Consider the following 13,427-nt stretch of genomic DNA (forward strand, 5'->3'; position numbering starts at 1 on the left):
GGAAATCTTGTGAAATAATGTACAGGCTGGGAGGCAATCATGTATCCACATATGAACCCCAGTTCTGCCACTTATTACCTGTGTGACCCTATTTGCCTCCCTATGGATCAGTGTCTTCATCTATAAAATTTAGTATAATAATAGCTACCTACCAGAAGATTGTTGTGATAATTAAGTATGATAAAGTACATAAAGTGCCTGGCACATAGCAATTGTTCACTCCTCCACAATATTTACTGAATGAATGAATGATCAATAATTTTCGGTTTCCTTGGCTAATGCCATCATTTACAATCAACACCATTACCTTCAACTATCTGTATAAAAGAGAATGGAATCTAGTTTCAGGAGACAGCCAAAAATATTCTGGTTATAGAGCAAATTAGTCAAGACACACATTATAGTAAAATGTATTAAAACCTCTTTTTCTCTTTTTCAAGATTTTCAGAGAAAATTAGGTAATTATAAAAAATATATATACCTAGAAACGGGAAGATGAACAAGTTGAGTTCATGAGGTCTGTATAAGCCTTTTAGTTCAATAGCAAAATTATCAAATGGGCCATTATTATTACTAAAAGTAAAATAAAAATTAAAACAAGCTATAGAAGTAAATATGTTTGAAAAAAACAAGACTACATATATCTAAAATTACACAAAGCTTTCATTGTAAAAATTCATGTGAGAATGCAGATACCACAAACCCATGAAGTCATATTTGCAAGTCATAACCTATCCCCAACTGTCTTTTCTTTCACAATTAATCATATTAGGTAACAATAACTGTCTACTAGAGAGGTCTTCTCACTACAAAGTTTAAAGAAAGACTGCAATTTAATGTGAATCATTATATAAATTATACAAATGGTTCTATTCATGGTAACTTGGTAAATTTTAGTGGGAATATTTACCTGAATAACTCTTATCTCTGCTCTCATCAAGCTCAGTACTGGTGGTAGCCACTGTATCAGCCAAAGCTACAAGGAACATCTGCTCCAAACGAGTAAGGCCTGGTAGACTTGAGTGCATAAGATGACTTGAAAGTACCCTAGCATGTTCTTGGCCAAAGTAAGCAGGTCCATATTGAGAAAGATTTATTACTTTTGATTTGTTTTCTCTCTTTTCTGGCTCTAAATCTATATCATCTGTGGTTATATCCTGGATTTGGAACAGCTCTGAATATTGATCTTCTGGTTCACTTTTGGTATGCTCTTCATAGCTCTGTGGTATTTTTGTACTTTCTTCTGAAATTCTGTAGGTTGTATCTTGATCTGCAGCAAGCAGTGCATATAATGGTAGTGGAGGAATAGAATCTATTTCAGTATAATCTCGAGTACCATCTTTTCCTATGGTGACTGTATCCTTTGCTGTACTGCCACTTACGCTAATGGTTCGGGAAAGATGTCGCTTAGTCCCTTCTCCAGCATCAGCATCTCTAACTATTGCAACTTCACCTGCAATACATTTTACTAAATGAGAGAGAATAGCTTTAGCCCTTCGAACTTTCCCTAAATCCATCAATTCTAGCAGCTGAGTTGGATGATATTGAGGGAGAGTAGGGGAAAGTACATGTGCAGCCTCAAATAAGCCGCCATCTTGAACTACAGTTGGTGAACAAAAAACATCATCAGCAATAGCTGTTCCTTCAACAATACTTTTTCTTGACAACATATTAGATTTAAAGGCAGAATGATCTTGTAACGCTGTCTCTTCTGCATCAGGACTATCAACTTCAATGTCTCCAAATTTGACAGCATGCTTCCACTGTGCATATACATGCATTTCACAATCCATTCCTACCACCAATATCCCATCTCTCACCCAGGAGAGAGAAACAGGCAGAGAAGGTGTACCATCGACAGAAGATACCAAGTCTATAGATCTAAGAAGAACCCATCTTGACCGAACTCCTTGCTTGATACTACCACCTAGTGGTAAAGTAATGACAGCTACTCCATCCTTGCTGTTGATTTGCTCAGTCACAATTCCTGAAAGCCGCCCATACATGAAGATATTAGCACCGACCCCCACTGTGAGAATGTGGGAGCCATCTTCTTTTGATACCCAGTCCAAATGTACTAAATGTTTGATATTTGGAATAAGATATCTATCCTTGCTCAAAAGTGCATCTGATTTGCTGTACACAAACAGATTACTGTCAACACTGACCCTTGAATCAAGTACACTTCCAACCTTGACCAAATCATCAAGATGAATTGTTTGTTCTAAAACCCATTCTGATCCTCCTGTAGATTCACATTCAAAGATGCAAACATGCATGGAAAATTCTTTAGAAACAAAACCATTGTGGTGGACAGGTTGTTTGTAAGCCACGGCAAGGCGACCTGTGTATGAACAGCTAACAGCAACTGGTCTTCCCACGATGCTCACTGTACTGGTATTATCTTCTCCTTCATCATTCATCAAGGGCCATCTCCTCCACTGGTAAGTTTCCTTCTCAACACTTTTACATTCTGGGTTGGTTTCCATATTACACTTCCAGAAGCGAACTTTATTGTCAGAACAAGTTGTTACCACTAAATAAGGTGCAAGGCACACCGGATAAATTGAAGAAGAACTCAGATGGCCTTAAAAAAGAAAAAGCAGATAGTCATGATAATAGAACTATAATATAAAATGCTAATAATCAAGTTCTACAATGTGATAAATCCAAAGTCAGAGTAAGCTTCTTCATTGTAATTCTGCAAACTCCCCTTAATACTAAGTGTCCACTGGCCAAGGTAACTACAAGTCTTGAACAGCCCACTGGTGAAATCAAAATATGCAATAATAATCTATCAGTTTTTAGATGTTTAAGTTTAAGTGAGGTTAGTATTCCACTAAAATAAAACTCAAATGTAATAAAACAAGTCAACCCTTAATCATGAAGTCTGTTACCTGTTATAATTTATATATGGCTTCACCACATGCCTCACTGGATTTTCAGTTTCCACTTATTGCTTTCATCAGAGATGCTTAAGTCATCACTACAGTTTCCCATTCAAATGCCCCTAACCTGCCCCTGAATAATACAGACTCTATATCTGCCCCTACCATCAAAATGTTTTCAGATAGTTAGATTGCTAGATCTCACCATTTTACCATGATTAATTCAAACTCTCTTAACACTGAACCAGAACCCTGACAGCTGAAGACCAATACCACCCATCCACTGTCAACTACAACATGAAGAGTGATAGACATTAGGACTGGGGTCAGAAGACCTGGATTCAAGTTCCAGCCCATTGCAATGGTGGGAAAGCCACTTCAACATCTAAGCCTGTTCCATCTAAATATTAGGCGTCATGTTACTACTTCCTTTGGAGTGTTACTGTTAAGTAACACATTTACAAGAATGTTATAAAGCCTTTGCAAAATATAATTTATTATTATTAATTCCAATAAACTTATTTTGAGTATACCCCAAACTTTCCAAATACTCTGAAATTTCGACCCAAAAACTGGCCCAGATCTGTACCTGCCACAAAAGCCCAGATATAAACCGTTAATGTGATCTTTCCAACTCTGAATTCAAACCTATCTTATGGATCAATAAAGAACCCTCATACTCAAAATAATTCACCATTAACTGAAATGGTTTTGAACCTTCAATTTCAGTTCCCCAAAAATACTATTCTAGGAACTCTTTAATTACAGTTTACAAGTGACAGTTCATTTTAAATTTACCTGCCCTCCAAACTATCTTACCTACCTTGTTAAACTCAGTATCATTCTAGGGCAGCCAGACTATAATCTTGTATCCTACATTTTTCCCCCATTTATCTGCCAACTCCTGCTCAAACGTATTTAATAAGTGATACATGATTAGCACAACGTGAATGAAAAGCTTCAATTTAAAAAAAAGTTTCTATGATCTGTAAATGAACACATTTGTTCTTCGCAACTGTACTATCATATTATTCCTATTTATAGAAAATCAGAGTGCAGGCAAGAAACTTTGCATTAAAATATTCATATAATTTCCTGTCAGACTGATTTATTTATCACAGGAAACTTTCTAATAAGTATATGTTTCTAAAGAGATACATCGTTACTAGAAAATTAGAGCTGTCAACATACATATTTCAGAAAGGTTCATCCATTTGACCCATTGAAGACCACTCTGAGCTACAACTGCTCAAGTTACCACTCTTCAAGTTACCTTACCTGCTGAAGGCGTTGCTCTTATTACTTCAACTCCTTCTGGGAGATCAAGAGGTTGGCTATATACCAGTCTAGAACTCAGAATAAGTTTACTAGCAGTTTGAAGATTGGCAATTGATGCAGAGTGTGGCATGGGGCTTACACTAGGAGAAGTTTCTGGAGAAGAGTCTATATTCTTCTGTCCAGGGACTGAAAGTAGACTCTCTGATGAAATGCCTTCTGAAGCTTTAGCTTTGAAGATAAGTTATGAAATATATTACTATCACTACTATATACATTAGCTAGAATATTTTGTTACCATTTAAGAAACATGGCTTTTTAAAAATACTTAGGGGACAAGGTCAATTTTCAGACTTTCACTCAGTTACTTTGACAGAATTTTTCTTCTATTTTATTCTTAGCATCACCAACTCCATCACAGAGACTTAATCCCAACACATAAAAACTAGGAAAAAAACTCAAATTATTTCATCCAGTGTTTTCAACCTTTAAAAAGTATCAAAAGCTTGGGTGCCTGTTGACTCAGTCAAGTGTCCAACTGTTGGTTTAGGTTCAAGTCATGATCTCATGTGTCATGGGATCGAGCCCGTGGTCAGGCTCCATGCTCAGTGGGGAGTCTGCTTGGGGATTCTCTCCCTCTGCCTCTTCCTCCTACTCTCATGCTCACATACATATATCCAAAGCTTGAGGAGGAACTTATTAACAAGCAGATTCTTGGGCCTCACCATCTAGAGACTGATATAGTTGTTTTGGGGTAGACCCCAGAAATCCACATTAATAAGCAGCCCAGGTGTTTCTGAAACAGAGCATCATGAGTCAAACTTTGAGAAATAGCAAGGTATTGTCTCACATAGTAGATGAAAGAATTTCAGTTCGGAGAGCTTAATAACTTTCCTACAGTCATATAACTAGCTAGTGGCAAAGAAGACACTAAAATTCCAGGTCTTAACTAGCAAGCACTACAACAAGATGATTTCAAAAACAGATACAAAAAATAAAAGTTCTAAACAAATTTAAGACAGTATTAGTTGACTGGCTTGCAGCCCACTGATAGAATCCAGAAACATGCAGAGCATGACATTTCTCAAGGAACTCATGGGTACCTTAATGTCTTAATGTTTATGTTTTATTAAAGACTAAAAGTAACCCTATCTTAACAGCAGCTAACCTAAGGTCCTAAAAGCCTTGTTTCAAATTTCCTTAATTCCTTAGGAACTTACTTTATCTTTATTACCCCCACCTCCACAAATTTAAAAGTATATAATCAGTCACTCCTCACAATCCTAGGACAGCTCTTTCTGCCCATCGGTCCTTTTCCCATGCTGTTAAACAATCACCTTTTTGTAAAAAAATAGGTGGGGGAGGTTCTTCCCAAGAGTCCAGCTCTTACATTAGAGTGGAATGTAAATCTCTAAGCAGATTCAATTATCTGTGCTTCTGCTACATGTAAGGGATACTCAGAATTACATTTATTTGTTTCCCCCTCCATGAGACTATTAATTTATCAAAGGCAAGGATGATGCTTGCTTTGTATAGCCCAAGAAGCATCAGAATACTAAGAGATATTGAGTAATCCCCCTTTTGCTTCTGATGGATGTTAAATATATCAATCTATCTTAGAATGGCAGACCACTAGATGAGAAATATTCCATAAAATGGAATGATACCACAAGCTTGCATCAGCCTCTCAGCAGAAAAAAGGACTGCTCCTGGCCCTACCACTAACTAGGGTATGCCTCCTCAAGCTTCACTTCACAATCTCTGGCTATTTTCTCATAGCCACATTTTCTAATATATATCTCATGCTAACAAAGGAAGTAAGAGCAGGGGGAAAAAGCAAAGGCCTTAGAGACACAAAACCTGATTTTGAAACTTGGTCCTATGACAAACCAGATGTGGAACTTGGTCAAGTTACTTAATATTATTCCATTAGTAAACTGGGGATAATGTCTGTCTCATGTGTATAAAACACTAATCTCAGTGCCTGGCACCTTAAAGGTAGTCAACATGTTCCTTCTCCATCTAAGTTTAAACGTCTAATTTCATTCTCTGCCAGGATTTTCAACATACTGATAAATTCAAGTATTTGCTGTGAATGACAACATACACTACGTTAAACCTGTTGTGAATGTTAGAACCAAAAGATAGACACTTTCAGTCATAGCTGAAGAGAACATATTTGTTTGTTTCTACTGTAATCTTGTTTGTGACCTTTTACTGCTATCAGAAACCGAGTAAGCAAGCAACTCTACACTAGGCCTGGCTTTAGAGGAGCAGCAGTGGGAAACGTCCTTCATGAGCAGTGAGGATGGAAGGTATCACATTCTTCCTGTCCTACCACAAGGATCTGTCGCTACCTCTATTAATTTCTTCAGAACCATTCCCAGCTCTGTGTCCAACTCTAGAAAATACTGTATTCTCTGGTGGGTTAAAAATTCTCTTCATGACAAGCTGGTTTTAGTTCACTCTACTCTTCCAATTTTTGTGAAACAACATGTAACACCAAGAGTGAACTTCAAAGGCTTTGAAAGAACTTCTGGATTCCTGCTACCTCAAGATTAGGCTCAAATGGGCACAGGTAAAGATTAATCAAATCATTTGGCTTTTCTAACCCTAGTTCATGGCCCAGTCAGAACTGCTGTTTATTATGTGATAATATGAATTACAAAGGGAACAAAAAATATTAGTTGACTGTATTAAATGTTTAATGCATACAAAATCAGTTATATTATACAACTACTTAGAAAAAATAAAATCTTTTAAAAACAAAATATTTTGAGTTAACCAGCTTAACGCAGATTCAGCTTCATATAGCTATCTGTGCAGTTCATTTTTACAATTATTTTCATTTTACTCAGAAAGTAAAAGTTTGTTCTAAAAAGATGGATCCATGATCAACTTCTTTGCTTCATACTACAGATTTTCTAATTTGCTAAGAAATCAGTATGAATGTGTATAGCAAAAGCATGGTTAATGTAACTTATCACTGTTGGATTTCTTAATATTCTACAAAAACAGTTCTACTTATGAGCTTCAGATGCTCAACTGTATTTTAATAATAGCAAATCTGCTTCTCTTAGTGATTCTGAAGCTAAGTACGCTGTGTCAGATTAAAGCATGCATTAATTCACAGAAAAGCACAATTTTAATTCTATGGGCAAAACAAATTTATAGAGACACAGTAAGTATCTAGGACATGGTCATCGTAAGCATTCAATAAATATTAATTGAAAAAAATAAAGATCAAACTTTTAAAAAATATGTCTAATGTGCCCACAGACTGGTTTGGTTTTAAATTAATCTGTTTCATCAATTATTTATGATCTTGTAATTAAAAGTCTGGCATATCCATACTTCAGCAACTCAATTTATAGTTTACTGGATCTTCATTTTAAAGAATTAGCCAAACTAAAACATATTCAGTAAAATGATTTCACATTCACCTGTGCATAAAATTATAATATAATTACTTACCTAAGCATGCCTGTACAGATTTAAGGTGAAGGTGCCACATGTGGAGAATAGAGTAATTATTACTGTCCTTTTCAATTACTACTAGAAAGAACTTTTCTGAAAACGGTGGTGGACGATATCCTATTATTCAAAAGAAAAGTACATTTAAGTCATATTTCCATTGGGCTAAATAAAATAAAGACAGTTTTTAAAAACATCTCTTGATATGTATACAAGTCAGAAGGAAGAGGAAAAAATAGATATGTAGGAGTTTTATGTCATTTTTGTGCCAAAAATTAGGTAGCTATCAAGGACTAATGGGACTCTGTCAAAAGTACACCAAAGCCAACACAAAGGTATACCTATTGGTCAAAGATGAGACAATCTGAGTATCAAAGAATAAAAATGAATACAATTTATTAAAACATACTGACACTTAAAAAAAACCATGAGTACCTAAATATTAAAAGAGAAAAAAAAGGGCACATAAGAAAAAAAGGAAAAGGAAGAATAAGAAAAAACAGAAGGAATAAAAGGAAGAGAAACAAAGAGAAGGACAGAGAGACAGAGACAGAGACAGAGGAAGAAGGAGACAGAGCAAAAGAGGAAGAGAATGTGCAAGAGCATAGTCAGCTTCACTGGATGCCTCTCATAGTAAATGAGACACTAGTTCCTTATTTGGAAAATTGAAGAAACATGTATCCTCCTTTTCCTATATGAAAACACAATTTTAAAAAAATTTAAATGCATTGGGGGAAGGGCAGTAGTGGCAGTACAGAAGAGACTTTTTAGAAATCTTATGCATTTTTTTAAAATTAAAAGACACTGTGGATATAATTTTCCCTGTTGACAATTCTATTTTTCATATGTGACAATGAAATCTACACAAAACAGAAACTTTCTGTATTTTTTTCCTTTTAATTCTAGTGTAGTTAACATACAGTGTTATATTAGTTTCAGATGTACAATTAGTGATTCAACAATTCTATACATAACTCGGTACTCATCATGATAAGTGTACTCTTAATCCCCTTCACCTATTTCACCCATCCTCCCACCAACCTTCCCTCTAGTAACCATCTATTTTCTATAGTTAAGAGTTTGTTTTTTGGTTTGTCTTTTTTTTTCCCTTTGTTCAATTGTTTGTTTCTTAAATCCACATACAAGTGAAACCACATGGTATTTGTCTCTCTCTCACTAGCTAATTTCACTTAGCATTATACTCTCTAGCTTTAACCATATTGTTGCAAATGACAAGATTTCATTCTTTTTATGGCTAAATAACATTCTACTGTGCGTATATGTGTATACACACACACTCCCCCCACATTCTCTTTATCCGTTCATCAATCAATGGACACTTGGGTTGCTTCCATATTTTGGCTACTGTGAACAATGCTGCAATGAACACAGGGGTGCATATATCTTTTCAAATCAGTGTTTTTGTATTCTTTGGGTAAACACCCAGTAAGTAGTATGATTACTGCACCACAGGGTTGTTTTTAATTTTTTGAGGAACCTTCATACTATTTACCACAATGGCTGTGCTTGTTGGCATTCCCACCAATAGTATAGTTTATGGGTATATGGGGGTTTCTTTTTCTCCACATCCTCGCCAAGACTATTTCTCATGTTTTCTGTTTTAGCCATTTTGACAGTTGTGAGGTGATATCTTATTATGGTTTTGATTTGCATTTCCCTGAAGAATGATATTAAACAAATCTTTCCTTAAAAATGAAAATCCGTAACGACAATCTCTTGGCAATGAGCACTGCTAGAGCTCTAATTGTCTCTAAATACCACATCTCATTAAAAAGAACAATGTGGAGTGACAACTCCACTCTTGCAAAGGATATCTACAACACAAGCTTAGGATAATTTATGGTACTTGAAAGAAGGTAAACTAGTAAAAATAGTAAAGTTGTGACAAAAGGACTCAGGACCAACTTGAAAGGGCCCTCACTAGCCTAATATGGGACAATGTAAGCAATAAAAATAATGACTGAAAACTGGCTGATATATGCTGAGTACATAAAAATCCATGAGTGATAAGTACTTCTATGTAATTATTCTTCAATAAAGTGTTTTTAAAAAATGGATTCATAATGATACTCAAAAGAAAAAGAAAGCCAACAACAACAATAATATATTCACCAGTAATCCCTGGTAATAACTTGAGTACAAACTCCCTCTTCTAAAATTCCCAATTAAAGGGAAAGAACTAAATACTTACCTGCCTTTCCTAAAAATAATTCTGTATTTCAAAGTAGCCAAATAGCTCTAGTTGATAAGAGAAAGCCTTTCTTTACAAATACTTTCCGGCTAATAAATAAATGAGAATTGATAAAGTTAGGAAAATGTAATTTTGCGATCTTAAATGAAATAATGGATCTAAAGACAACAACATTAATAGGAGAAACCATGATATAGCAGATTGGTGGCAAACATTACACTGAAACCACCACCTGCGTCTTCTGCATCTAGTATCATTAAAAATGAGACATCCTAAGAGATGTTCTTTCTTATGTCCTTCTATGAAGGGCACAGCATCACCTAGAAATCTGAACCTGGATCTAATAAAATCTACATAGGTAATATGCTAATAGGAGAAAGTTTGAATAACACTGTAGGTAATTAGGGAAATTCCTATATAATAACTTTCTCTAAAACAAATAAGTGGCATGATGAGAGTATAAAGAGGGCATCACTTTAGATTAAAATACCCTTAAACAATGAAATACAACAATGTAGAGAGTTTGTTTGGATATAGAGCCAAACAAATTAAAACCAAGTAACTTTTGACATTTTTGAGACACCTGAATAAAGTAAGCATGGACTAGTTATTACACAATTCTGAGGAATTTTGTTATTTATCAATGTGATAACAGCACTCATTTAAAAAATCATTTTTAGAAAAAAAAAAGAAAGTCATTTTTAGAAATGCATGTGGAAGTACACAGGAGTGAAACAACATGATGGTTGGGTTTGTTTTAAAATATTTCAGAAAGGAGCACCTGGATGGCTCAGTCGGTTAAGCAGCCGACTCTTGATTTTGGCTCAGATCATGATCTTGGGGTGGTAGGATGGAGCCCTGCATCAGGTTCTGCGCTAAGCGGGGAGTCTGCTTCAGGATTCTTTCTCTCCCTCTGCCCCACCACCCCCCTTGCTTGCACTCTCTCTAAAATAAATAAATAATTTTTTTTCTAGAAAAAAGGAAAAGGAAATAGGATAAAGCAAGTGAAACAAAATCTTTAAACTTTGTACTCTAATAGGCATTTTTCTTAATTAAAAGAGAAGTTAAAGGGGTGCCTGGTAGAGCACGCAACTCTTGACCTCAGGGTCATGAGTTCAAGGCCCATGTTGGACATGAAGCCTACATAAAATAAAAAATTTTTAAATTTTTTAAATATTAAAAGAAATTAATTTTTAACTAAAACTTAAGAAGTACAAAATAAGGCAGGGACAAGGAAGAGAGAACATATGCCTATCAAGTCCTTTAAAGAAATAAAATAGCTATAAAATCAAGAAGAATACCAAAATCTAAGGGAAAACCAAGAAGGGCATTAGGAAATCTTTTGACCTAATTTTACAATGACATAAAGAAATATAAAAGGAGGTAAATAAAAAACATTTTAAATGTCTTTCAATTAAAAATATTATGATAAAATAATTACTTTCTATAAGCATTATCTCTAGTAGGTTAGCATGAATTTCTTGTTAGAAATATGATAAAGTGTAGCTAGGTTTTGGGAAAGCATTTTAAAAAGTTCAAACCAGATAAAGGTGAAATATTACAGAAAAGCATGTTTTAAATCCATAAAGCAGTCCTGTTATGCCCTATTGATAGTGAAATAAGACAATGTGACAACTGAATAACTTATTAAGAAGAAAACTATTAATATAAGAAGATGCATGAAAGGAAAAACTTACTAGTGGTAAAGACATGTCAGAGAAGAATTCACTCTTATTTTTCACTAAATAAAAGACACTAACTATATAAATTTGGTAGAAATACTGTTCATAAATGTCTATATATAATTCTGTGATATAAGCTATATCAAGAAAATTTATTATGTCTATTTGTCTATTTAGAAACTTATGATCTATAACCAAATTAGATAAAGGATCTAGAAACCTTTTGTTTTTTGTCTTTTTTTTTTTAAGATTTTATTTATTTTTCCATGAGAGACAGAGAGAGGAGAAAGAGGCAGAGACACAGGCAGAAGGAGAAGCAGGCTCCATGCAGGGACCCGACGTGGGACTCGATGTGGGACTCGATCTTGGGACTCCAGGATCACGCCCTAGGCCGAAAGCAGGCACTAAACTGCTGAGCCACCCAGGGATTCCCTGTAAAATTAATTCTTTTTTTTTTTTAAAGATTTATTTATTTATTCATGATAGATGTAGAGAGAGAGAGAGAGGCAGAGACACAGGAGGAGGGAGAAGCAGGCTCCATGCTGGGAGCCCGACGTGGGACTCGATCCCAGGATTCCAGGATCAGGCCCTGGGCCAAAGGCAGGCGCTAAACCGCTGAGCCACCCAGGGATCCCCTGTAAAATGAATTCTTAAAGCAGAACATATCTTTCCTTCTTTCAAACAGAAAATATTCTATTTGTTCTATGTTCACATATGTTCTATATTCAAATAGCACATGACTGTTTCATAATTACAAAGTTAGAACTTTTAAAGGGAACATTTTAAGCTAAATAATAAAGTTTAAACTAAACATCATATGGGTTCTACTCCTGAAAGCTCTTATGGAGAATTGCTTTCTTTCACACACAAAAAAACAAATACATATCAGAGGGCAACATCGTGAGATGGTATCTTTAATTCACAGTGTACCTAAGGTCCCTGATATACCATAAAAAACAATGTCTTACATTATATATTCATCAATGGTCTTTATCAATTTATCGGGGACTTTTAAAAACTTACACTAAAATTAGTTTGCTTAAGGTACTACAGGGAACTTAATACCAATAAGAGATAATTTAATTGTAAGATTGAACACTTAAAATTACTTTTTAAAACAATTAAACTGGGACACCTGGGTAGCTCAGTGGTTGGCCTTTTGCCTTTGGCTCAGGGTGTGATCTTGGGGTCCTGGGATCGAGTCCCACATTGGGTTCCCCATGGGGAACCTGTTTCTCCCTCTGCCTGTGTCTCTGACTCTCTCCCTATGTCTCTTATGAATAAATAAAATCTTTAAAAAAAAATAAAAATAAAACAAACTAGGATTCAAAAATAATATTTTCTTGGCAAAAGTCTATGTCATTGGTAAAACTCTCTTTCAAAATGTAATTTTCATCCAAATGCTTTCTTCACATACAAACAAGCAATTTTTAAAGAACTGATATTATTTGCTAAAAATTACAAGAGTGATGACTTTTGATAATATAGATCCATACTCAATAAGAATTTGGAGGACATTTTTTAGGATTAAAGTATCAAACTCAAGTCTACTCCTTAAAAGTACCTTGTGATGGCTGAAAAAATATTTCTGTTTCCTTTTTCTCCATATCTTCCTTATGTGGTTTGTATCCTATAATGAAATCTTCTTGAAACACATGAAGCAACTGTGTATTTGAGCCACACTACAAATATGAAAAAAAAATTTAATCTTTCAATTCCCTGCCTCCACCCACCACCTCCCCAAGAACACTATTGTAGAAGAAATAAACTAATAATTTCTATTCTTTATCAAGTGACAAATTAGAAAGGAAAAAGCAACAACGAAAAAATCATTAGAATCACCTGGGCAGAGAAAATCGCTTTCAAAGATACGATAGCCAGTGGCAGAATTGAAGA

The 13,427-nt window shown here is 35.0% G+C and overlaps 1 protein-coding gene across 4 annotated transcripts in view; it reads right to left on the reverse strand.

The window, feature by feature from the left end:
• Nucleotides 1–13,427, reverse strand: part of DMXL2 (Dmx like 2) — a 152,715-nt gene that overhangs the window by 45,808 nt on the left and 93,480 nt on the right. For all 4 annotated transcript variants that reach the window (XM_077881089.1, XM_077881086.1, XM_077881088.1 and 1 more), the window contains exons 15-18: nt 13,096–13,213; nt 7,638–7,757; nt 4,167–4,394; nt 911–2,587 (exon numbers count right to left, since the gene is read on the reverse strand). In XM_077881089.1, coding sequence (XP_077737215.1) covers nt 911–2,587; nt 4,167–4,394; nt 7,638–7,757; nt 13,096–13,213 — 2,143 coding nt within the window. The remainder of the gene's footprint in view (nt 1–910; nt 2,588–4,166; nt 4,395–7,637; nt 7,758–13,095; nt 13,214–13,427) is intronic.

This window comes from Canis aureus, chromosome 32 (assembly GCF_053574225.1).
Source record: "Canis aureus isolate CA01 chromosome 32, VMU_Caureus_v.1.0, whole genome shotgun sequence".
NCBI lineage: Eukaryota > Metazoa > Chordata > Mammalia > Carnivora > Canidae > Canis > Canis aureus.